This window comes from Haliotis rubra, unplaced genomic scaffold (genome assembly GCF_003918875.1).
Source record: "Haliotis rubra isolate DU_JTF1 unplaced genomic scaffold, ASM391887v1 Scf526, whole genome shotgun sequence".
NCBI classification, from domain to species: domain Eukaryota; kingdom Metazoa; phylum Mollusca; class Gastropoda; order Lepetellida; family Haliotidae; genus Haliotis; species Haliotis rubra.
The window spans coordinates 650,362-678,315 of NW_025767220.1; the positions used below are offsets into that span (position 1 = coordinate 650,362).

Sequence of the window (27,954 nt, forward strand, 5' to 3'; positions counted from 1 at the left end):
CACCACCGTGGTGTAGTGGATAGAGCGTCTGCCCGGGGAGCTCCAAGTCAGTGGGTCGATTCCCTGGTCGTGTCATATCAAACAGATGTTTCCTAGTTGTTACCCTGCCCTTCCTTCTTATTTTATGGTTTGAATTAGATGTAATATTAATATCAAATGATTCTAGTTTAACCATTTTACATGAGAAGCATATTTCAAGTGCATCGTTTTGCAAAAGTTGTTGTTTCATGAAAACCAAAGAGCCAATACCTCTCAGTGTATGTTGCCATGTGTTTGAGTTTCAGTCAAAGGTAGCGATATTATATACATGTATGAACCATAGAGGTCGGTATGGAAAGTGAAATGGTTATGTTATTGTTTACAATTGAATGTCAAACTTTCAAACAACGTTTTTCCTAAATAACAGCCTGTGGGTATCTCTCACGTAAACTTTGAAAATCAATAGATTTGTTATATTCAGCACAACATGGATCTGTTTGATTGGCATTTTAGAAATTGAGGAATAATAAGAAATGTATGATACTTTATGGATAACAACTTCTTTATTATATTATGATGCGACGTTTCGGCATAGATTCTTATACCGTTGTCAAGCAAGACTCACGCAACATAAAAATCAGCATATTTTTACTCAAAACTAACAAGCCACAGATTACTTTTTACTAACTGTTAAAGAAATGACAGATGTTTAAATAGCAATAATCAGCCTAGTTCTAATGAGCTTTGGCACTTATGCAATACACTGACAATGCTTTGGTGGAAGCAAGAACATCACACTCTGACTTGTGTTGTCCTTTAACCCTGTCAGTTCAGTTACAGATGATGTAAGTTCAAGATCAAAATGTGTGGAATTCGTGATCATTATGAGACAAATAGCCATGTGCTCTTCAGAGATTTACATAAAGACGAAAATATTTTATCGTTTTGTAAATTTCCTCAGTAAAAATTTCAGTCATTTACACTTGCCTGTAGCATGTGTATGTTGAAAGTTTAATTCATTCACAATGCTCATGGTCACAATATACAATTTTAACACATATTCGCGAAGAGTACTTGGACAAGATGGTTGTAAGAGATACGTATAGCACATGATTCGAATGGTAATGAATTCAATTTACCGTTGACATTTGTGCCTTCAAACTGAACTTTAAGTATTGATATGCCAGGTCTGAACGGCTGCCATGTATATCTCATTACGATAGGCCAACAGACACAGAGGAGACTTAATGCATCCGAGAGCAATGCAACCCTTCACTCACTCAATAAACACAATCAATACCCGAACAGCGCCATCATAAAGCGACCCAAACGTGTGAATCAGTGTCTTAAATGGCGCGAGAGTCTATAATCCCACCTGTGACCTTTTGAATTCATCATCCTGAGTTAAACAACGCTATATGATGCAGCAGGGATGAGGCTCTGTTTCATCCAAACTCTGCTTCAGTGGGCTCATGTTAAAGACACCGGGGACATAGAGGCGACAACCTGATGCAGTTACCTTCCAGATACCGTCAGCCGTGTAATGTCCGAGTTGTCCCATTCTACATGTGTGAAGCGGCCCATCCAGATATTTTAGAACTCTACTTGAACTCTTGGGCTCAACGTTATATATAGTTTTTACGATTTGGTGATAGTTTTGTGATGCTAATGTGTTATAGAGTTCAAAAACAGGATCGTCTTTTGCAAGAACGAATGTCTGGGGAATTTGCAATTTGCACTCGCGTCTGAGACAAAACAATGAAAAGTCACGGAGTCAAATACATTTTCCAACCTTAAAACAAAGATTTCAGGCATCACTAAAAATCTACTATGACCACACCTTGTGTTCACGACGAACTCGGGAAAAATCCTTATCGCAAAGCAAAAGTAGTAACTGAGAGTCAAGGTCATGACTTGTTACTCAAATTCTAGGAATCTTTCAATGGAGCACATATAGGTATATTGAGGGAAGCATCCCCAAAGTGATGGAAATAATTCTAAAGCGATTATAAGCCATACTCGCTTGCTTGGCGTCTGTGGCTCACACTTTTACTTACGTATCAATACGATTTGGGATTCTTGCAATCTACAGCAAATACAGATTGATTCTGTTTTATCATTTGATCTTTTTCCTTTTCGTCCAGTTGCTGGGTGCGGCACGCGGGAGGTTATGAGTGGATCATATATACACCCAATCTTCTATGTATTGTGGTGAGTGGTCACTGGAATAACGTCACATTTCATGTCACGGCATCCAAATACCACTGAAACAAAGAATCGTTGACATAGTCAGGTCTGCTCTCATTTTCGTCAAGATAAGGAGACACGCCCTTTCAATATTCATAGTAATAATTATAGTAAAAGCGACAAAATCCTTCCCACGTCTATAAGAAATCTCTGCTGAAAAGATTCCATTGAACGATTCCGTGTTAATCAGCGGTTATATGGAAGCACGTACGTGACATTATCTCACTCCAAGTGTATGTGATAATTGATTCCCGGCTTTAGATGTCTCATTTTGTTTAGACATCGGCTGTAAAATCTCAAAATGGCATGAAGATTACTTTCAGAGAATGATTTGGAATAATCAGTCTTCACCTGTAATTAACTCACGTTTTTACCTTACAGATTAACCTGTTTTTCCTTGCTAGTATCCTACGCATCCTCCTCACCCAGCTTCAGTCTCATCCGAACGAACCCAGTAATTACAGGTGAGCTACTGTATCAAGCCTCAGAGTTACCGTACTGTAGACAGTGAACAGTTGCTGATGCCGCTCTGAACATCCGGGCTAGCAATGGTCTCCTGCAACCCGTGTTTGTCATAAGGGGCGACTGACTTGATCTTGTAATAAGGTCATTGACTTAGATGTTGCATGTCATCGTAGTCTGGTTGCGTAGATCGATGCTCACGATATCAGTCACTTGATTGTCCGGTCGAAACTCGATCATTTACAGACCAATGTAACAGCTGTTGTTGTTGTTTGTAGTGTAATAAATAAACAAACAAACAGTTATCGCCATGCAATAGCATGTGAACTGTCTTTGATTTGAAAACGTTCGATTCTAAGTGTCAGTCAGAGATTTCAACCACTTCTGATTGAAACAACTGTTTTAAAAAATGAATTTCAACGAAAGCTATTGTTCTAAGCAATAAGCCCATCATTTCGGTAGGGTTTTAAAACATTGTTATGTAATATTCTGTGTGGGGAAATGCAGTTTAGGTTGCTGCAATAGATGCTAGAATTAGGTTCTGGCACAACCGTGAGCTAACCCTATAACTACACCAATTGCGTCATCATGACCGATGTGACGTCATGGTAGTAAAGTCATGACTAAATCTTAAAAGCCTTGCTTCAAATTTTTTAGGGCTCCCCTGCTCGTGCTGACAAACAATAGCCATGCTACAGAATCTCAGTGCCTGAAATACTTTCGAGTACAGTTTAACCATATCAGACAACAATGGTTGAGCATATATACGGCAGGAGACGGTGTATAGGCTAACACTAATGTGTTTCCTTGCTTCAGGTCAACAATCCACTCAAAACACACAAGCGTCACTCAGTTATTTTGTTAATATCATTAAATACTTAAATTCAGTTATGGTAGAATGGAGACACAAAATCGTAGAACTAGGTCACCTGCATATTTAACCACGAACAAATTAATGTTGACACGAAATTAAATCACCGGACAATGGGTATCTGGCCGTAGGTCACGAACAGGGCCAGCTGGAAACGGTTGATGTGTAATAGTTAGGGAATAGCCAACAAGCTAGTGGGAATAACGGGTTATCTGTATCGAGTTCACTAGAATAACTGTTGGAAGCCTATTGGTCATATGCCGTCATGTAATCAACTAGTGAACAATTGATGACGTCATATCGTATTTTCCCCCATAAGTAAAGCACTGTGATGTCATATGGCTTCAACCCAAAACTGAGAATCGCTGAGATATAGGAACGTTAGTACACGCAATCATTGTTCAAACTGACTTCATCGGGCAATCATGTTAATTGTAGCTGATGTGTTTCCAGGAGAGCACTGAAGGCGACATTCATCCTGGTTCCACTGTTTGGTCTTCAGCTGTTCCTTGTCATATACCGACCCCCCGCAGAATGGGAGGGATTCTTCTACTATGAGATTTTAGCCAAAGTCGTATCGAACTCGCAAGGAGCAGTTGTCGCCCTTATATTCTGTTTCTTCAATGGCGAGGTAAGAAACAGCACAATGTAATTGACATTTTTTTACATTATGCTTGGCCTGTGAAGCGATGTTGTAATGCTATTTATTATTTGCTCCACTGATGCGTTTTTTTGCGATTATATGATACTGACACATCGGTGTTTATTCAACCATCACATGATTAAAATGTTCATGAACCTACAGCCCTATAAAAAGCGACACCGTTGAGTAAGTGCTAAATATGGTCATTCATGGCAGACTTGCATTACGTCATTGGCACGACGTATGGCTGCTGAATGGTAATTGTCCACAGTACAATCACAAGTTACCTACCCATTTTCCAGATTTACCTTTAAATATAACAATAATCACATAAAGACAATGAATGTGTTCCAAAGTGTCATTACTTTCGTTTAATTTCCTTTCTCATTTTTATCAGTTTTAATAATGTACATGTATTTGTTAACTTATTTTATTTGTTTATTTTATATTTCGTTGGACAAGAGTCCCCAAATGTATGTGTCTGAAATGGGGTGACATCCGTTATGACTAAGTGTTAAACTGCCTTATAGTGTTACATACATGTATGTGTTCAACCAGCTATGAAAGAGGAGGCTTATCTGTTTACTTTGTGCGTCATTGAAATATTCAGTTATGCAAATCGTTCTGATGGAAACAAATCTTTATTCTGAGACGAAAATAGCAGTAATTATTCACTAAAATCAATATTTTTCACATGTTCAAAGTCGTTAGCTGACAACATCTCTATATCTGACACATTCATCACATCAGTTATCCATTCATCATATATCTACCCCATGTTGGGCTGGATACTATCACACGTTCCGATAATTTTAGCGCCGAGTTTATGATCCTATTTAACTTGGAACTGATGTGATATTTGTGTGTTATTTTTAACTCTACTGTCCAAATCTTAGGTAGCAGTGGTTTTGTGTTTAGCATACATACGAATCTATGTGATATACTGCCGATGTGACGTTAAATAATAACTCACTCACTATGTGATATACCCATTACTTACGTTCTTGTGCCATATTAAACAGAATTACAAGATCTTTGTGATAACCCCCCTGCTTATATTTAATGTTTAGTTTACAGCGTTACAAACATAACATCTTTGTGATATACCCCTCTCTTACGTTTGGTGTTTAGTTTACAGTATTACAAACATAACATCTTTGTGATATACCCCTCTCTTACGTTTGGTGTTTACTGTGCAGTGTGACAAACAGAAGGTCTTCCTGATATATCGCTTACTCACGTTTTGTGTTATGGTAAACTTCAAAACAAACATAAGATATTTGTGATATATCGATTACGTACGTTTGGTGTTTAGTTTACAGTATTACAAACATAAGATCTTTGTGATATACCCCTTACTTACGTTTAGGTCCACGCTATACGAATCCAGAAGAAGAATACACTCGTGATTTTAGTCAATGGCTTGGAGGAGATCGGTAAATTTCGACTTTCTTCGTATGTCCGTCCACTAACACTGCTATTCAGTTTATGTAAACGAGCTTTCATTTTCTCTGAAAACCTCTGACAACAATTTATGATTCTTCGCCCTATGTGATTACGTCAGTTTTTGTGATTGTGTCTGTTGAGTAGATACTAATACAGCTTATTTTTAACTTTCATTTCGTCATTTATTTTCTATTCCGATGTTCAGTGTCGTGGTATGTAAATGTGTGTACATGTGGTTAGCCAGAGGTTTCTTCTGACGATGGAAACAGCGTCTGATAATGATTCATCTTTTAACTTCAATTTGTAACACTTTACATAATGGGATCCTGTATCCATGAAGGTTTCGTTCAATATTGCACTGGAGTTTTTCTGTCCTTGCACTCACGGTGAAACAATGTACTTGGAATATATACTTTCTTGTCTGTAATTCGAGACATGCGGAGTTCATCATAAGCCATAGTGTCGTTATGGAACTTGTCAGAAGATAACATGGCATCGTATTTAATTATGCACGGCGTTAACAAGAAGTACGTTTAAACATGGTGTCGCTATACATAACAACCTGGTTGATGGATCAAGTAAAAAATGTGTACGGCTTAGAAAGGTGTCGCTGTAGCAAGATGTTCGAGTAATCAGTGTATTATGTCTACAGACGATGAATATTTATAAGTGTAAGTCGAAATGTATACAAGAACATTCTAACTGTAAGAGGTTTCTTTCCTCAAACATAACATGCCTCAAGAAAGACACCTTAACGGGGAGAAACAGTTTTTTGCTCGATGAGATCATGCAGGATAGAATAAATCAAATAATAAATCGCTACATTTCCCCCAACTAGTGTTGTTGAGTTTTTTAATCCACAGCTACTTTCATTTATTTATTTGATTATATTTGATGCTATGTAAGCAGCTAGAGGCTAAAATGGTGTGTCCATAATGGCCCAGTGATCATTTCAAGCTTATATCCCAGGGCGTTCTTGGTTTTGTTGTACAGTAGTGTACTTGTACTGCATGTATGTTGGAGCACGGGGTTGTGTTGTACCTAGCTTCTCTGCTTCTGCTTCTGCACATCCTGGTGATGCTGATTGTTGTATTTGTGACTTAGTGGAATGTGGAGTTGGGATCAGTGTTTAACATTCACAATCCTATTTTGGTTTGTTCAGTCATATGTCATACTTATCGGGCTACAAAGTGATAATGTATTTGGTACCGAACAATGAACATTCTAGCTTTGTTTGCATATTATGAGTACAGAAACCTTTGTCTGTGATGAGTAAGTGACTTCAGTAGTATCTAGGCGGAAACTACATGACCTTTTGTTACAGTTTAAACTGAATACAGCAAATTGGGTTCTGGCACAGTAATCCTGCACTTCTCCCTGGAAGTGCTGTCCAGAACCATCCAAGAAGTTTTCAGAGAATGCGTGGACTCCCCAGCACTGCAGCCTTCTGTATTAACTATAGTGTTAGCAGGGCTGTGATACTGGCTCAAACCAGGGTACGCTACACATGTCAGTCTACCGATAGGGAGGTACCAAACCTAACCCACCAGGAAGTGGGGAGTCGGACAACTTGGTACATGGGATCCAATCGTAACATTCCGTAAGCGAGGTGCGCATATATAGCATGTTTGTCAATAATCTCTAGGGTTAAAAGGGATAAGAAATTCAATTATATTAAAACACTGGATTTATCATAATCCACAATGTTAAGTTTGTTGCCATGGATACGCCCAAGGCTGCATTCAAGCCCATTCCAAAGACTTCTATTTATCATTTTCCATGACGGCCACTGTTTACTCTGTGTGGTAAAATGGATGGACCTCTGAGTCAAGACCACAAGCATGACGGCCTTGGTAGCAAAGGGAGCACGCCACACCGTGATGTCGTTAAAGATACCGTGCCAACGCTGACCATCGACTGACAATCTCTTGAACACTCATTGATCTCATTGTACATACGTACGTTTCGACGCAAAATCAAGTGGGAAGGGACTGAACCTTATCAGAATGAGAAAGATTTCTGGTTCACCTTAAAGGCCAGCCGTCTTCATCCTAACGAGGACCGGGCTAGAATTGATCTTCAGCAACCCATGCTTGTCGTAAGAGGCGACTAACGGGATCGGGTGGCCAGGTTGGCTGGCTTGGTTTACACATGTCATCGGTTCCAAATTGGGTACATCGATGTTGATCACTGGATTGTCTGGTCCAGACTCGATTATTTACAGACAGCCGCCATATAGCTGGAATAGTGCTGAGTGCGGCGTAAAACTAAACTCACTCACTCACAGATGAATCCTAACGAGGTACTCTGCGTAGGTGTTGTTCATCTCAATACTGCACACCAACTCGATGCCCGGGTCGTTCATAGAACCTTCTCTTGAGTCTGTGCGGGTGCGCATGTCGTAAGCGGTACATCCGCCATATCTGTAGATCGGGGATGGACAAACTGTAATCATCCAGGTGACCGACCAGGTGATTCATTTAGCCGGGGACCAATGTTAAAACTGGGGAAGATTTTAGAAATGAATGCCCACTACATACTCTGTTTATGCACATGTTCAGTATGCACATGTTCAGTATGTTCACAAAAACATTCATCTGTAGAGCGGAGGGTTTCAGACTAACAGAGACTTCCTGGATTTGCAACGAAAACGTGGTAGACAAGAACATCAACTTAAGTTGCAATGGGAAAAACAACTGTTGATCCATAGCCACCAGCTTTAAAAACCTTTCAGTGTAAAAAAACATAATGCCGCTCGCCCACCATCACGCAATGTGTGATTGACACGAAGTGCGCTACCGCCTGTACACGTGCACTTCCGTGTCCTGAAGAGTAGACCGAGATGGTGGCAAGTGATACAGATGGCGGCCACGCTACAGACCGCTTCACCCGTGTGTTTTAGAAACCAGCATGTCAGCGTGGAACGTACGTGTAATCGGGGAACTGATCATCATCAATGTCAATGTCAATAGGGTGTTTGTGACGGTTCAAGGTCATCACTAGCTAGCTGCATTTATCTGATAAAAAGAGTGGAAGCTGAAATTGCAGATGGACGTTATTGACCGCTGTTTTTACAAGGACAATATATTGCTCAAATTCGTTACATCGTGATACAAATATCTGACTTCGTTCTCTTTTAACTGCACTTGATGCTCATTTAATCCAATAAGTTTTCCTGATTCAACTGACATTCCGTAGATAATTGACATAACTGCTGTTACAACGGACTTCTAACTCCAGAAATCATACATTATTTTTAAATATCTTTATATCAAGTTCTTCCTTAATCACGTACCTCCACAAAACATCCAATACGTAATACTGTTCTTCATGAAACTGAAATAAAGATTCCAGATCGATACGACAGTAGGTGTTTAATTGGGACAGCCATTAAGTCTTTAATCTTGAGTCCAAGTTAGGTTTCGATGAAGAGAAGAATGTGTATTTTGGGATAAGGAAATCAGTGATGTTTTTCAAATCTACGAAATGTTTTATCGTTTATATTCAAGCGGATTTGAAACAAACTGGCACACTTTTAACGGGACCATCCAGTGGCCCTGGACAAGACCTTACATCAAGCAAGGAACATACAAGAAAACTGTTGACTGTCAGAAGTTGGTGACGGACTCTTTGGTCAATACTTTAAATGTACGATGAAATAATAACAAAGATATTTAATCGACATCGGCATGTTTAATACAATATGAACGATTTCGTGTTTCATTTTACGTCTTAAATCATAATGTGCTAACGGAGGTACCATCGCTCAGTATTGCCGTAAACTTTCAAGTAGGTAAGCTACACAGTTATGTAACTAACGCAAAGGGTCCACTTGTTTCAGTTCCTTCTAATCCTAATTTGCGTCCCCCATTTCGACAAGACTATACACCATGTGGCCGGGACCGATACACAGTCCGTTGTAAGCGTGTTTGTTATAAAGGGAGTTTGCTGTAAGGGTTCAAATATAACTGAGAAAACAGCACCACACACGAAAATATGACATTATATCACATAAAAAAAATGTTTAAAAAGAAACAAATGCATGCAATTTCTGTTCAAGTTCCCGTCAGTCCCAAAGCGTTCTCAGAAAATACCTCCCTCTTATTATTGCTGTAAACTTTCTTACAATCGTCTTGCATTTAAAGTAAAAATCAGCTGACAAAAAGTCACAAAACGACAAAAGTGAAATATACTATGAACATTTGTTTGAGCAGGGATATGTTTAAGAAAATAGAATTGCATGTAGTTCCTATTCAATTACCCATAAGGCCGTATTTCAATTACTCGCAATTACCATAAACTTGACCACAGCGGTAATTCCGTGGAATGAAATACTACATGTAACTACAATTATAAATGGTCCCTTCAGTGGTGTTCCCATGATCGCTCGAATACGGAAAGATTCCGTTTAGGACAGCATCATGCACAAATACCATTTTCTGAACATAAAGCGAGGCTCAAGTAGCCATGCCTATGTCCGCCTGTGGCTGTTTATCCGTTTCCCACCTTTTCTATTGTAGACAAGGGTCATCCATTAGACAAAGGCACGGCGTTTTTCTGTGCAGATTTTCGTACCTTAGGCGAGCACGAAATCTGTTGATTCGATTCCCGGTTCATCCTGAGTGCGTGTCTTTGTGAACACAATACCCATGTTCAGTTCTTTCACAAACACATGAAGTGCTCAAACCAGTATCTAATCAGGCTTCCTCCCCACATCAGGCTGACACACCGTTATATACCAGACCTACGTTTTATAACGGCTACCTACATGGTAGTTCACCCTTTCTGTCGTAGGGGTTCTCAATTAAACCTTTACGTAATTCGTGTTTGAAATAGGTTTTCCAAGACCACAGTATCTGAGTATGACCACCTTGATAGGCAGACATCGCATCAATTGAAAGTCCACCAATACTTGACCAGCATGGCATGATGTATCAACCTTGCTTCGGTCATCGTTTTTCTGTTGGTGGAAAAATGGACTGCGAACCTCCCATTAAGAAGACATTGAAGTGCTCTTGAATAATCATTGACGTCACTGCTTCTCCCGGGAGGACGTCTCGAGTAGGGTTGTTAAAACATGCAGTAAAGAAACAAAAACCTTTGTAAGATGATCAGTTCTCTACGCTTTACTTATGGCATGCCATGGCCCTAGCGTCCACTTCATGTAAGCAGTGGTTTTGTTTTTAACATTTGTCATCAATATGCCAGCAGTATTTTGTCTATTTTGTCCCACGCAGATTTTTTATTGCTTTGGTTGAAACTTTAGGAGCAGAATATTTCAGAACCTCTAACTATTCAATGGACCTATGTGTTTATATACACTTACATTTTTTCTCATATGTAATGAATATCTACGTCATCTGTGCTTTGTATTACAGATGCAGTGTGTTTATTATTTAAATATGAAATTTAAGACGGTTAAATCCTTGAGACACATTCTGTATTGAGAATATGATCGAAGATCGTATTTCTGTTTGTCTCGAGCCTTGGAAAATTCAACATTGTTAGTGGTCGAGAAGCTTCTTGACGTGGGAATGAAATGAAACACTCAGGAACACCTCTCTGGCGAACACCTGGTGACAGGGATCCATTCATAGAATTTTCATCGCGAATTTGTTATTTTTTTTTAGGGGGGGGGGGGGAATAATCGAGACTGGTTAGTCTCTGGCATTGACGCTCTATGTTTACAGTATCACAAGTGTTACTATTTACGTCATCTTGAAGGTGTATAATTGTATCTCTCTCTGACAAGAACATCCCATCAGAAACCTTCAATGGGTCATCACAGGGTAACTGAGTAAGTTGGCTGCTGTATCGGAAATACATCACTGATGAATGAAGCATAAGGACAAATAACCAACTGACACGTGAAACCTTTTGTTTGGCCATGTGGCTGATAAAATACAGATCTTATTCTGTGATTCGAACTCAGCGCGTCTTGGTACAAGAAGGGTACGCAACTCAAATGGGGCAGGGGGTGTCATTTGACCACTAGCGACTAATAGATCATTGGATCTTGTATAGCAATATATATGATACTGCCCTAAAATATCTGTTTTGTTTCTGAAACCAGGATTCTTAAAATCAGGTTCGATAGTTAGGGATTTTTTACTGCAATTTATAGTACGTAAGTTAAGCCGATTTGTCAATGAATTACGATGGGAAATATCAGGTGAGATCGAACATATGTGTCGATTTCAACATGAATCATTGAGATAATCAAAAAACTTGTTCTGTGTTTGACCCAATATACCGCTACTCGGAAAAGATTTTGTAATATGTAACGTTTTTTAACGTGCAGTCCTGCTATTTCCTATGTTGAGAAGGTTAAGTGTATCACGTAGTTAGAACAACCCACTTCGTTATTACGTTTTCCGGAAAGTTTGTGCAATTGATGTATTCCCCAACATGCGAGGATTGCGTGATACACATATATGTGATAATCCATTTCTATTGAACATGTGAAAGTCGGTATCCCTCCACACTGCTAATTTTATAAGGGCATAAACTCTCAAACTAAAATTGTCTTTGAACGCATCGCCAGCAGAGGCGTCAATGGTATTTCCAATTTACAGTTGACGACAGCAAGAGAACACAATGCTATTGGAAAGAAATATCCCCAGTGCAATACAATAAACCTCTACTCGTGTTTTGTTGAAATCTAGTTACCCTGCCAGGATTGACGAGTTGGGGAAATTTCATCAAATTCCTTCTCAGTATTCCATGTAAAAACTTGCCTTGATGTAATCACCAGGTCGGTACCACATGTAAAGTAGGCTTGTCATGGCTGGACAAAAGTTGAAATCAGGTCTCCATATAACGTCTGTTCTTTCCAAAATTAAATTGAATTTCAAATAGTGCAATTTATTCTGAAAATATTTTTAGATCACTTGAAAGATATTAGGGTAATTTCTTTCATAGTAATTTATAAAACATCAAATATCTGAAACACATTTGTTCTTTGCGAGTTGTCTGTGGAGCCTGATGAAGTTTCAACTCTGCATGAGCTGGCTTAACAAAGTAATCTAGCGTCGTGTATAGCATCGCCTTAAAGCCAGGATCGGTAACCTCAAAGCATGGTAGACACGTTGGAGAGACAAGGTACCATATGCTGAGATGGCCTTGGGATACATCGACCGTCAATCTCTGTCCACACATCGATGATATGTCTGTGACTTTCGTAATACGTAACTGCTTTGGATACTCGGAGTTAGCAAGGGGGCAACAAAACAGATACATAATTTGGGAGATGACGTAGAAAAAGACAATACCAACCCTTCTCGTAATAAACTGCAGAATAAATGACAGAAAATTTAAATGTGTACTGAGAAAGGCATAATAAAAACTACAAAAGTAATTTAAGCGCATATAGAAAGTCGAAGAAGTTGCATGCAGGTTAATGTGAATACCGTGAGTAATTGATTCAAGATAGAAAGAATATGGTTTCTTACTGAAGTCGGAGAATACCGACTCAGGGTTTTCATCATCCACCCCTAGGGAACTGAGTTCTCTAAATCAGCCTGTTATAGTGTTCCTCTATCCACGATCTCATTGTCACCCACTGAGCCCCTAACTTGAGCTGAGCAAGATTCTATTCTTCAAATCTAATTATCCTACTCATCGATCTGTTGAGTGGGATGTGTCGACCCTATTTGCAAACGCGGCATGTCGTGCGCATATTCTAGGGAGATTTGTGAGTTACCAAAAAAATCCCAGGTTCTTGACAGACACAAAGGAAACTTAAAAACGTCACAAACAGGTGACAGGGTATCACGCCCTACCGGGCTGTAAAATTAGCGTCCTGCAATAATGGCCTTCGTGTATCAAGGAAACAACATGGGTCCAATTGCCCAAGCCTTTCCGTAGTATCTTCAAGTTGTATATGGTCCGTACACTCCGTACACTGAAGACACCGGGTGTTCGCGAAATAACCTGTCCTACCAATAACCATATTCCAACTCACCAAGAACTTTACGACTTTCTTCATTCACAAATACCATATATATTTTTATGTTTCAAATTCCATTTCCAGACATCCACAACTTGCTTCATTCGTGAGATTCATATGGAGAATTACACTGGTTTTAAACATGTAGAATTGTACTTATCCTCTCCTTCCTATACATGTACAGGGATTCACATCAACTGTAGTAATTTACCTGTGTTTAGCTTTACAGTTATGCGTAGTACTATCTACACGCACAATTATGCGTACTTTTGTTGAGATGCACAATTATGCGTACTTTTGTTGAGATGCACAATTATGCGTACTTTTGTTGAGATGCACAATTATGCGTACTTTTGTTGAGATGCACAATTATGCGTACTTTTGTTGAGATGCACAATTATGCGTACTTTTGTTGAGATGCACAATTATGCGTACTTTTGTTGAGATGCACAATTATGCGTACTTTTGTTGAGATGCACAATTATGAGTACTTTTGTTGAGATGCACAATTAGGTGTACTACTATTACTTGTCTTAGATGTACAATTATGCGTACTACAAGTATAGCTGTTTTAGCTATACAATTCTAGGTACAGCTGTCGGTTTGTGTTTAGATGTGCGTATACTTTAGTTGTACACTATTGCGTGTATCTGTGAGTTTGTGCAGAACCCTGTCAAATCCCCGATCAGCGGATTGACTTGCATTAAATGCTCCCATGAAGTAGAACAATCAATGAATGATAGTAAGAACAGCAATCTCTTCCTGGTAGGATTACAATCTGCTGAGCAATAACTGAGTATATTCTCTAATGACGTCATACCACATGACGTCATATTATATCCTCACGATTGCTACACTGTTAGGAAACAGTTTCCTTAATTTGATCATATGTGTACTTAGAATATATAAATCTAGCATCTACAGGAACTATGACACATGATTCTGACGCCGGATGTTTGAGTCCTCAGACTGAAAAGAGTTCATCGTAAAACTACTGTACGTGATTACGTTAAGTATGTGTTACATGGGGAGTCTCCAGGCATATTTTGTCAACTTTTACAGCCTTCGTTCTATTTGCAGGTTCACTCTAACCTGAAGACGCTCCTTCCACGGTCGCTGAGACGCGGGGGGATGTACAAGTCTGATGTGGTGAGAAGCAACTCCATGTCAACACAGTACACCACAGACAACCGCTCCATCTACACCAAGAACGTCGGCAGCCACGTGGACGACAAGGGGAGCTACATCCCCCTCACCGCCATGAACGAAGAGCAAGCTAATGGCAGGTGTAACGGAAAGCACTGAGACTAGTGATGTGGACTCGGGATGATGATGAGTAGGAGGAGGTTGTGGAGAACGTCCTCAGGAAAGGAGGATTCACGTGTGAGCTACAGAATGTCCTTGAAGGAGTTTAAGCTGGAACGAATAGCTTTGAAATAAACTGTCCATGTAAAAGGAAGACGAAAAGACCGTTGAAACTGAACAGAAGAGTTACGAATTGAACATGATGTTGAAAGATATCGAAATGATTGTTGAAACTGAAAATGGTATATTGAGATAGAAGAGGCATTTTGCTGAAGGAAGCAAAACAGTTGTTAACATAAGTTGACTGGGGAGCTTTCTATTGAACATCGTCTTGTTAAAAGAAGGTGAAATGGAGATTGAAAACGGAAGAGGCTTTTATAATTAACATGGTATTGTTGAAAAAATATTCGTTGAAGCTGAAACTGAAAAGGATATAGACGAGGACCTTGTTGAAAGAATGCAGAATGATTGTTGATGTAGGAGGACAGCTCTGAATTGGATCTTGTTTAACAAAGTGGAAATGGTTGGTGCAGTGACGTACCTTGTTGTAGATGTGTTCATCATACAGGGTGGGAACTACAGGAGGTGTTGAAGGTGTAACGAAACGATGTCAGAGTGGTGATTAAACAGCAACTACGAAGGGAGGATTATAGGATTTGACCACAGTTATTCACGTCAAATACAGACTTCAGTCTACCGTGGGTGAGATCAAGGATCGATAGATCGATAGATATTGTGATGGTTATGATTGGTTTGCATATGTCAACACGTGTCTGCCCCAGGTATTTACAATTAGGACGGAATTGTGTTTGTTGAATATATTTTTACCTAGTGCTATTTATAGTAAATATTTTCCTATTTTCCACAGACATAGCTAGGCTGAAGCCAGTGTGTACTTTGAACATCTGAAAAAGAGACCAAATGATTGGGAACCGTCCCCATGACCGATGTGAGTTTCCCTGATGTCAAGTACGTATTGAATGGATGATTTTCCTCCTGCTCAGCTGTTTCATGACGGTGAGCCTACAAACGTGTGTAGATACAGTTACCAATGGTTTGTCAACAAGGATTATACTTTCAAGTTGGCTGCAAGCATTGAGTGCTACCTGTGTAGCGTCTCGTCGTAGGCAAGGCAGTGCTTTCACAGACATAGAATAACATGCCTGAAGACAATGATGGTGATGCGGACCTGTGATCACAAGCAACGAATCAACCACGAACATTGTAGGTGAAGATGGAGTCGACGTTGTTGTCATGTCTAGCTTGGTTTACGTCAACGATGTCGTTCACATGTTCTGTGAATATTTTTAACCAGGGTCACGGTGTTGAGATGAACGCATTGGGTTTTTTGTATAAAGAAGCCGTCACTACATGTACAGCTTACGATAGATGTGATCATTTATACACTCGTTATGTTGAATCATGTCGGTTATTACAACAATTAACATTTTATTTTCCTTTGAGGTTTTCAAAAGACTTTCAGCCAGGAGGAGTCATTACGAACTGGAACAAAGGTCTTTAATGTATTCAGTGCCAGCCCATGAAACCAGGGAGTGTTTCACCAAATCACTCACTCATCCAAAACCAGTAAATACTCCAAAACTATGTATATATTGTTATCTTTTATATTCGAATCGAGTTTTATACATTAAAGCTGAAAACAAACGACTCTTTTTGTTTTGAGCAGTAGTGTAATTGTAACATACGTGTCTCGGTACAGAATCTCATGTTTGTACTTGTAACATACATGTCTCGGTACAGAATCTCATGTTTTGTGATAGACTATTTTTTCGGGTGCATGTTTGTTGTTCAGAGTTCAAAGAGATGTTTATACAGAGGCTATATTTTGGAGGTTGACAGGGAGTGGGCGAATGTAGTGACAGGTATGAAGATTACTTCTGATACACCTTCCAGGTGAATTTCGTTGCTCATTTCCCTGTATAATAATGGTAAGTCCTATATAATGTTCCATCGCAATAAGTATGATCCCACATGGAAGTTCTCGTCTACAAGTATTGATTGGGACAAAACACGTCCAAATAGATGAGGCAAAATGTCCATTTGATTAATGTATGAAACTATTTAGCTTCTTGTATTCTGCAGATCATAGTGACCTCCGCGTGACCTCATAGTGATCTGAAGGAGGCAACTATTAAGTTCGGTACAAACACCAAACATGGAAAGCTGATTCGACTTTGTAGCTTTAGAAATTGTTGTATATTTTCAGAAATAGTTTTGGTCTCAAGTCTCTTACATCCTACCCACAGTGTATGTCAGTGGTCTCAAACTCTTTACTTTACTGTAACGTGGACTGATACCACTGGCTTTACTGTAACATGGACTGATACCACTGGCTGAAGACGCTGACCATTATTCACTGTACATAGTTGCGTGCTTTGGCGATTCCAGGATCTGCTCGTTATGGGTTCGAGTTCTTGCTTGTGACTTTCCACAAATTTGTCCCTGTGTCACTTTGGCGTGTTTCTTCAATCCATGATGTAACTGAAAAACTCTAAACGCTTCTGAATCATCTAGACTACAGTGAGTCCTATTGTTAATTATTGTGTTAAGTTAACATTGTTGAACCGAGCCCAGAAGCTTTGGTAGATTTTGGTGGGATTATATTAGTTTTGTTTTGTTTAGCAAGACGACAATCAATATCATATGTATATCATAGATGGTGTTTCGCTCATCATAGTTTCAATCATCAGTAAGCAAGCATATGATAGACAAAGTTCAACGAGGACTGTTAATTGAGACAGCACGGCCCTTGTTGACCTTTGTCCATTCGTTTAGGAATAATTTATACAGTGTGTGTCGTTTCCATTTCACCAAAGAGTGGTGACATTTTCAAATGTTCTGTAACATTGAAGTGGCTGAAGTTCTGGTGTTGGGGTGACTTCTCTTGAAGTTGTAGTTTTGGGGTGACTTTCATGAAGTTGTAGTTTTGGGAGCGACGTTCCTGAACTTGTAGTTGTTTTGGGGGGACGTTCCTGAACTCGTGGCTTTCGGATGACGTTCCTGAAGGTGTGGTTAGGGATGACGTTCCTGAGGACATCGTAGCTGACATAGGTGGCGACATCGGTGCTGACATGAGTGTTACTGCGTCAGCCAGCTGTAGAGTGGACCACTTGATATGGGTTCATATTTTATGTAGTTAATGAAAAATGGTCCAGATAGGTCTGTTATGACCAAGATGTCCATTATTACGTCATGATGACAGTATCTTTCAGTCAGTCACTTTGAAAGTCAGATTTTGATTAAGTCATTATTGTTAATGATGTTCAAATAGACTTCCATGTCATGTTACATGACCAGTATGAGTTGTTCAGCCAAGCAACTCCTTATAGTCAGCTATGTCTCAACCATGTCCAAATCCCACTGTTGTAGGAGGACGCTGCTTTTGAAGCAGCATATTAACAGTCGCTATTGTTGACAATTATTTGTCAATCATGTTAATGTCACCTCTTTCATCTACCATGTTCAAAGTCAACCATATCTGCAGCATAGTTTATGACCGGTATGGTGATTGTTCAAATCGTAGAAAATCAGGTCAATAATGTTCGAGAAACCATAGACAATCATATTGGAATTATATTCAAATGCAGTCATACTGGCATATATTCAAAGATACATATCTCATCAGTATGGCATGAAGTTATTCCAAGACAATCGATGTTTTGTCTTCAAAGTCAACCATACCGCCATCATCGTCAGTCTCGTAGTGATACCATTACCCACATTGTGGCGTATTTGATTTTTTACCGTTGTATCGAAGTAACTGTCTCGCGTTCTCTCGAAGTTACAGAGAAATTACGATAATACGAGCTTCGAAATGAATGGCCTTTACTATATTTCTATGCTGGTACCGTTAGTCCTCTTCGAGATAAACAATGTTTCTAGTTACGGATGTACGAGAATATAGTGTATGACCACGAACGTCACTGCAGTAGGTGCTACCAAGACAATGGTGTTCTTCGAATGTATGTGAATATATCTTGTTTCATGAATCTCTTTCTTCCATTTCCTTACCATTCCATTTCGTCTCAGGTGCCGCTATGCGCAGTTGCGTCCCTTTGGCTTACCAGAATCGTGTGATAATTAGTTCGAATGTCGGTCCATCTCGACCGTGTTGTTAGGTTTGTCAACAGCATACCCGTGCTCATGTGTTTCAAAGACAGATGATAATTTGTTTAAATCTACATCACTTTAATCTGGTACGTGTCATGGAACTGGAAAACTGTTCACAGCCAACTCACTCACTCACTCTCACTCACTCTCTCCATTCCAGTTCATGTTAAACGTATGCTGAAATATGCCTCAGTGATTCTGCCAGTTTTTGAAAGTGATTATTATGTGTTAACTATCATAACAATTATCATACGACAATTTAACACTGTGAGGTATTGGTCAGACCACCGGCAATGTTGAGAGGCACTAGCGTCGGTTATGTCATGGCTGCAGATCACGTGACTGATATGGACAGGTGTGACACAACTTCCAGTGTCACAGCTGACACGCTGTACAAATACTATAAACCAAATACTGTCCCCAATCAGGACGTGTAACCGAGACAGTACATCCCTGATTGGGGATACGTACACAAGGCACGCTTTATTTAATTTCATCACAAGCGAGATTTCATTCTCCGCTGTCCACTCCACACGTGGGAACATGCATGTGTACATATGTAGATATTGTACAGAGACCTCAACAAGAAGGGACCAACAGGTCCTACAGCTTATACCGTTCATCTGAAGACTATTGAAGATTGTGTTATATTAGTGGCAAAACAAGTATTTTGTTGAAGTGACACAAGTGTGCGTGTGTAATAAACTAATTTGAATATTGACAAATTGTTTTCTTTAGGGATAATTGTACGTACGCACTTTAAGTGCAGAGTTACTAATACGCTGAGTTATCATATACGTACGATCTCTCCGATGGGACACCCTGTTTGTGTATCAAGACGTGATGGGATATGCATGGAAATATAACAAAATATCCCTATCAATATCCCTATCGCTAACACTATATCTATCACTATCACTATCACTATCACTATATCTATCACTATCACTATCACTATCACTATCACTATATCTATCACTATCACTATCACTATATCATCTATCACTATCACTATCACTATCACTATATCTATCACTATCACTATCACTATATCTATCACTATCACTATCACTATCACTATATCTATCACTATCACTATCACTATAATAACACTATCACTATCACTATTACTAACACTATCACTAACACTATCACTATCATTAACACTATCACTAACACTATCACTAACACTATCACTATCACTATCACTATTACTAACACTAACACTATCACTACTAACACTATCACTACTTCACTAACACTATCACTAACACTCTCTATCCCTATCACTATCACTATCACTATCACTAACACTATCCCTATTACTAACTATTACTATCTCTATCCCTATCCCTATCACTAACTATCCCACTATCCCTATCACTAACACTACCCCTATCACTATCCCTATCATTATCACTAAACACTATCCCTATCACTATTACTCACTATCTCTATCCCTACTATCACTATCACTCTATCACTATCACTAACACACTATCACTATCACTACACTAACACTATCACACTAACACTATCACTATCACTAACACTACCCCCTATCCCTATCACTAATACTATCACTATTACTAACACCACTATCACTATCACTAACACTATCCCTACACTACAACACTATCCCTATCACTAACACTAACACTAACACTATCACTAACACTATCACTATTACTAACAATATCCCTGTCACTATCCCTATCACTTACACTAACACTATCACTAACACTATCCCTAGCACTAGCACTATCAATATCACTAGCACTAGCACAAGCACAAATACTAGCACTACCCCTATCACTACCCCTATCACTATCGATACCACTAGCACAAGCACTAGCACTACCCCTATCACTATCACTATCCATATCACTAACACTCACTATCACTATCACTACCCCTATCACTATCACTATCCCTATCACTAACACTCACTATCACTATCCCTGTTACTATCCCTCTCCCTATTCCTATCACTATCACTAACACTATCACTATCACTATCACTACCCCTGTTACTATCCCTGTCCCTATTCCTATCACTGTCCATATCCCTATCCCAAGTGGAATGAAAGAATATATATATAGGGATTTATACGAAGGTACTCAATACAGCTATATATATCTTACTACACTTTGGATATTGACATTTTGTTTTCTGTCCAGACACATACAATGGAAGTAAAGTGAATGTATATGTGTATTTGACACATCTGATTTTCCCTTTCCGAAGTTGAATAGTATATTTGGAACATCGCCATGATGATCAGCTGATGTTACAACATGATGTCGGACAAGGCTTCGGCCTGACAACAAGTCTATATCCGTTTCGTCACTATCCAGAATTGGTCTGGTTTAATAATTGGCCACCTCGCATTACAAGGGTACTGACGTGCGGTGTCGGGCCAGTATAATATTTCCAAGTGTTGTGTATGGCAGGGACTTCCTGTAGGGGTTTACCCTTCACACGAACACCTGGTGTCATCACTGATTTTCAGTTATCCAGTCATGTAATTTTCAAAGCTTTTTGGACTATTTTCACAGGAATGTTTTTCTGAGGATAGTTATATTCGCTAATTTGTTTTGCACTGGCGATAACATATTGTATCTAGTCATACTCATTTAAAACCTTTTTAATAAAATTCTGAAAATTCTGAAAATAAAATATCTTTGTCTACTGTGCCATATAAGGGAAATATTCAACTGAGGTCATATTTCATAAGACGCTTGTCCTCGTAAACCACGTGACAATTTCTTGACAGTAAAGCTGTATTTGTCCGATTGCAAGATCGATCAGCAGGTATCGATTTGTGAAACATGGCTGAAGAGAATTATGTAACCCTACTGACATGTTTGTTCGGTCGATGATTGCGGGAATCAAAATAGCAGTTCGCGGTCATACTTCAACTCTAAGTATGACATTGTACGAACAACACGCCTTGGGTCGCAACAGCTTTCGACCATCTTCTCGCCTCTTCCTTGTTCCATCCTAAAGAGGGAGGAAGGGAGAGGCCCAGCTAACAAGTGCACGTTGTCACAACGTTATGCTTTCGTTGTTACATTATTCTGTGGACTCCCTATTTACGCTGTCACAACGTTGTGGCCTGACGTTGTGATACGTCATTCTTACGTCGCCACACGGTTAAAGTTAATTGATGCTAGCCTATTTTAAATTGTCTTAACGTTCCATTTAACGTTAATAGTTTCATAGTTTCCCAGTAGAGAAAAGTACATAAGAAACAAAGCAGAGATTCACATCAATGTTTATTCGTCAATTTGCATGTTGTTTTTGGTCGTGTCTTTTCTGAAGCTGTAGCTGAATAGTGAAGAAAGAATCTCAAAGTGAAACGTTTTACACAACTCTATCGTGACACCAAGTTATAACAAACGTTGTTATTACGCTGTGACATAAAGTTATAAAATGACGTAACACTAATGTGACTACGTTGTGTCATGACGTTACCAATCTACAACCGAAAACGGTCAGTGTTAGCTGGGTGTATCTGTATCCCCATTAGCCACCGATACATCAAAGTATGAGGTCACCTGTCAGAGCTGGCTCACATTTTAGTCCTAACTGAGAACCTATGTAACAATAGTTGGTACAAATAAGGTATATTTTGTTATATTTCCATGATGAATGGCAGTATTGCACAACTACACCTGACTCTGAGTTCGCCAAATCTCTAGCATTACCTTTGTGTTATAGAGCTGCTGACATTGTTAAAGCGTATGTTCTACCCGGGTCATTGTCACCGAGGTGGTGTGTCATTATATGAACCAGAATACCTTGGTATTAAATGGTTTGAACGAAGATAAAGTCAGATGTTTCAAAGGTGGTGAAGTCAATAGGTATTGAATACTTCACAAATGTCCCCTATTTTCTCCTTTTGTATCAAAGAGAAAGTGACATTTTACTAGACCTAATAACTTTGGTCACAGGGCGATGTCTACCACTTTTTCGTGGACTGTTTTCTTTATCTTGGACGTCGGGATATATGTGTTGCTCATCTGTGATAGAGGATGGCGCTTGTGTGGCCTGTGAGAGTTCTATGTATATACTGAACAGACATTGCTCTACTCCGTCAGGTGTCGCTAGGGTCAACCATTTATTGCTATGTTGTTACGTGTTCATAATGTAAATTCAATCATCCTTCCAAAGTTGGAAACTGTGTCCAACCCATAGTTTATAAAATCCGATGTTTGAATGACCTCCAGTCTCCGCTTAACAGACAAAGGACAGTCCATTTCGGGACCTGTGAACTGTGGATTATCACAGAAAAGATTTGCAAAATCTTCTTCGAATTAGACTTAAAAGTTTGTTAATTTCCACTTTTGGGTGTTTGGGGTTCCACAAACAAAATGTATTATGTTGCTTGCCTTAAACAAAGCCGTGACATTGCTATTCGCTGCGTAAAACTCACCCACTCACTGTTTGTCAAAACCTGTGTCACAATGACTGGTTTTTTTATCTGATTTTTAACATGAATTTGAATTTTGGTTTAAGAGCACATCTCCTACATTTTGAAAAATCTGCCCTTGTCTCTCATTATAGCCTTCGGACGTAGTTGATAATGCCAGATTGTTCATATCCTACCTCGTTATTTGTGATATCCTCAAGTTTGCCCAGGCCCCCTTCCACAAATGAGATGTAATGACATGGCGAAGTTAAATGTGTTCCTCAATTCGTATTACTTTATACTGTTTCGTTTTGTGGAACGGATTCGTCGTCTTATCCCCACCAAAATATTTTGTTTCTGCCAGGGGTGTCATAGTTTAATTCATGTTATATTTCATGGCGCCATGGTAACCATCACTGATTTGTGAAGGTGGCATGTGGTAATCGTGGCGCTGTTCTGCCTTTATCTACCGGCTGTATCTTGTATCACACTCCTGGCTGTTGCTCCTCTTGTTAAACAATGTGTGTTTGAAGACAGTTACATTGTATAGCTATTTCTGCTTCAGGTGTCATGTCATGATTTATTTGTCTAGAGAATGTGAACTTGCCACTGTATCAGCTGTTCGTTTAGTCGGTTGTGAATATAAAGATGAATTTATATTTTTCTTGTTTGTCCTGATTCATGAATCCATATATGTTTGTGTGCTTCTTAACACAAGTACAAATATGGTTATAGAAATATAATTGATACACAGTGTTATTCACTAAAACACATGCGTTAAAACATTACATAGTAACCAACAAAAATTCGACACATGCAGAGTCATGATATGTGATAGGACTGAGTGATAAACGACAGATATACAGCTGTTTGTACAATGGGCGGCGTAATGAGTTCGAGTTGTCGAAGGATACATGTGAACAAACAGTCGACATAGACGACAGGTACGAGCAGCTACTGGGTGTGTGTGATACAGATGGAACTGACCATACAATTACCATAACAAGCCAGAACTGACCATCCAGTAAGAAATATCATTACAAGCAAGAACTGACCATTCTGAATGAGAAGCATCATATACTAAGCCAGAACTGACCATTCAATAAGAAGTATCATATACTAAGCCAGAACTGACCATCCAATGAGAAGTATCATATACTAAGCCAGAACTGACCATCCAATGAGAAGTATCATATACTAAGCCAGAACTGACCATTCAATAAGAAGTATTATATACTAAGCCAGAACTGACCATCCAATAAGAAGTATCATATACTAAGCCAGAACTGACCATCTAATAAGAAGTATCATATACTAAGCCAGAACTGACCAGTCAATGAGAAGTATCATATACTAAGCCAGAACTGACCATCCAATAAGAAGTATCATATACTAAGCCAGAACTGACCATTCAATGAGAAGTATCATATACTAAGCCAGAACTGACCATCCAATAAGAAGTATCAAATACTAAGCCAGAACTGACCATCCAATAAGAAGTATCATATACTGAGCCAGAACTGACCATTCAATGAGAAGTATCATATACTAACCCATAACTGACCATTCAATGAGAAGTATCATATACTAAGCCAGAACTGACCATTCAATAAGAAGTATCATATACTAAGCCAGAACTGACCATCTAATAAGAAGTATCATATACTAAGCCAGAACTGACCAGTCAATAAGAAGTATCATATACTAAGCCAGAACTGACCATCCAATAAGAAGTATCATATACTAAGCCAGAACTGACCATTCAATGAGAAGTATCATATAAGCCAGAACTGACCATAAGAAGTATCAAATACTAAGCCAGAACTGACCATCCAATAAGAAGTATCATATACTAAGCCAGAACTGACCATTCAATGAGAAGTATCATATACTAAGCCAGAACTGACCATTCAATGAGAAGTATCATATACTAAGCCAGAACTGACCATTCAATAAGAAGTATCAATAGCCAGAACTGACCATCAATAAGAAGTATCATATACTAAGTCAGAACTGACCATCCAATAAGAAGTATCATATACTAAGCCAGAACTGACCATTCAATAAGAAGTATCATATACTAAGCCAGAACTGACCATCCAATAAGAAGTATCATATACTAAGCCAGAACTGACCATCCAATAAGAAGTATCATATACTAAGCCAGAACTGACCATTCAATAAAAGTATCATATACTAAGCCAGAACTGACCATCCAATAAGAAGTATCATATACTAAGCCAGAACTGACCATAATGGAAATTATCATATACTAAGCCCATTACCCAATGAGAAGTATCATATACTAAGCCAGAACTGACCATCCAATAAGAAGTATCATATACTAAGCCAGAACTGACCATTCAATGAGAAGTATCATATACTAAGCCAGAACTGACCATCTCAATAAAAGTATCATATACTAAGCCAGAACTGACCATCCAATAAGAAGTATCATATACTAAGCCAGAACTGACCACAATAAGAAGTATCATATACTAAGCCAGAACTGACCATTCAATGAGAAGTATCATATACTAAGCCAGAACTGACCATTCAATAAGAAGTATCATATACTAAGCCAGAACTGACCATCCAATAAGAAGTATCATATACTAAGCCAGAACTGACCATTCAATAAGAAGTATCATATACTAAGCCAGAACTGACCATTCAATAAGAAGTATCATATACTAAGCCAGAACTGACCATTCAATAAGAAGTATCATATACTAAGCCAGAACTGACCATTCAATGAGAAGCATCAATAACTAAGCCAGAACTGACCATTCAATAAAATATCATATACTAAGCCAGAACTGACCATCCAATAAGAAGTATCATATACTGAGCCAGAACTGACCATTCAATGAGAAGTATCATATACTAAGCCAGAACTGACCATTCAATGAGAAGTATCATATACTAAGCCAGAACTGACAATCCAATAAGAAGTATCATATACTAAGCCAGAACTGACCATCCAATAAGAAGTATCATATACTAAGCCAGAACTGACCATCCAATAAAAAGTATCATATACTAAGCCAGAACTGACCATCCAATAAGAAGTATCATATACTAAGCCAGAACTGACCATCCAATAAGAAGTATCATATACTAAGCCAGAACTGACAATTCAATAAGAAGTATCATATAATAAGCCAGAACTGACCATCCAATAAGAAGTATCATATACTAAGCCAGAACTGACCATCCAATAAGAAGTATCATATACTAAGCCAGAACTGACCATTCAATGAGAAGTATCATATACTAAGCCAGAACTGACCATCCAATAAGAAGTATCATATACTAAGCCAGAACTGACCATCCAATAAGAAGTATCATATACTAAGCCAGAACTGACCATCCAATAAGAAGTATCATATACTAAGCCAGAACTGACCATCCAATAAGAAGTATCATATACTAAGCCAGAACTGACCATTCAATAAGAAGTATCATATACTAAACCAGAACTGACCATCCAATAAGAAGTATCATAACAATCAGTGACACCTTACTTTCGATATGTATATCTGGTTAACAGATGCACTTGTATACAATGTTATTCTTTCGTTGTTCAATTCCACTCATCACTTGGCCCCTCTCAACTGCCGCTCTGATCTGACATGACACTCCATCATGCCACGTCATCATGATATGCTTGCTCATGACACCACATCTAACATCTTGCTGGGCAGTTAATAGCTGTTTCCAGGACCAGCAGATTCTTCATAAAGTTATATTAAAGGCACTTATGCCAAGGTCAGCAAAACTCTACTTATTATAGACGGTTCTTGCATTTGTTTGTTTGTTTCTTCCCGTGCAATCCAGTGATCGGCAGTGTGACGATAGTGAGCCTTCCCACCCATTCCATGTTGGTGTCATCTAACGGCCATGCTACTAGGGACCAGCTGGACTCCGAGAGAGTCCGGAGGCTTCCAGTCTTTGGAATTACCAACAGAAGAACTGTATCGCAGACACGAGATTCGAACTGGGTCATAGGGATGCCACGTTAAGACACAAAAAGTTCAGTTAAGTCCTCGAAAGCATCAGCCAATAGCGCTACGTAACGACTTGCGTCAACGACCCAATTGAAGTAAGCAGATTCTCTTTGATCAGATTGTATTGGTAGCATTGCGTCTAACTGTCTGATTTGACGATATCGAACATCTCTACTTTCTGTGTTGCTAACCCCCCTATCTATCATCCCTGTTACCGGCACATAAACATGTCACCACCACAATGCCTAGCCTCCTTGTGGAATCGATTACCCAACTACACCACATCTCACAAGTTGATGCCGCCTTGACTCCACTCAGTCATAATACACTTGTCTCAAGTAAACCCCCATGATTTCATAAACTGACATTTCTGTGAAGACTGCTGTCCATAAGAGATCTGTCTGCCCATGGTATCAGATCCTTATGTAGCCATTGTGCTAGATCTGTTGGTGCCCGTGGTATAAGATCTGTCGGGCAACAAAGGTTCTTGGACTGTA

At 39.0% G+C, this 27,954-nt stretch overlaps 1 protein-coding gene across 1 annotated transcript in view; it reads left to right on the forward strand.

Moving 5' to 3' along the window:
• Positions 1–19,751, forward strand: part of LOC124252836 (calcitonin gene-related peptide type 1 receptor-like) — a 32,238-nt gene extending 12,487 nt beyond the window's left edge. Inside the window, exons 5-8 of the mRNA XM_046686511.1 lie at positions 2,124–2,190; positions 2,608–2,690; positions 4,013–4,190; positions 14,677–19,751. Coding sequence (XP_046542467.1) covers positions 2,124–2,190; positions 2,608–2,690; positions 4,013–4,190; positions 14,677–14,901 — 553 coding nt within the window. The 3' untranslated portion in view covers positions 14,902–19,751. The remainder of the gene's footprint in view (positions 1–2,123; positions 2,191–2,607; positions 2,691–4,012; positions 4,191–14,676) is intronic.
• Positions 19,752–27,954: the final 8,203 nt, after the last annotated feature.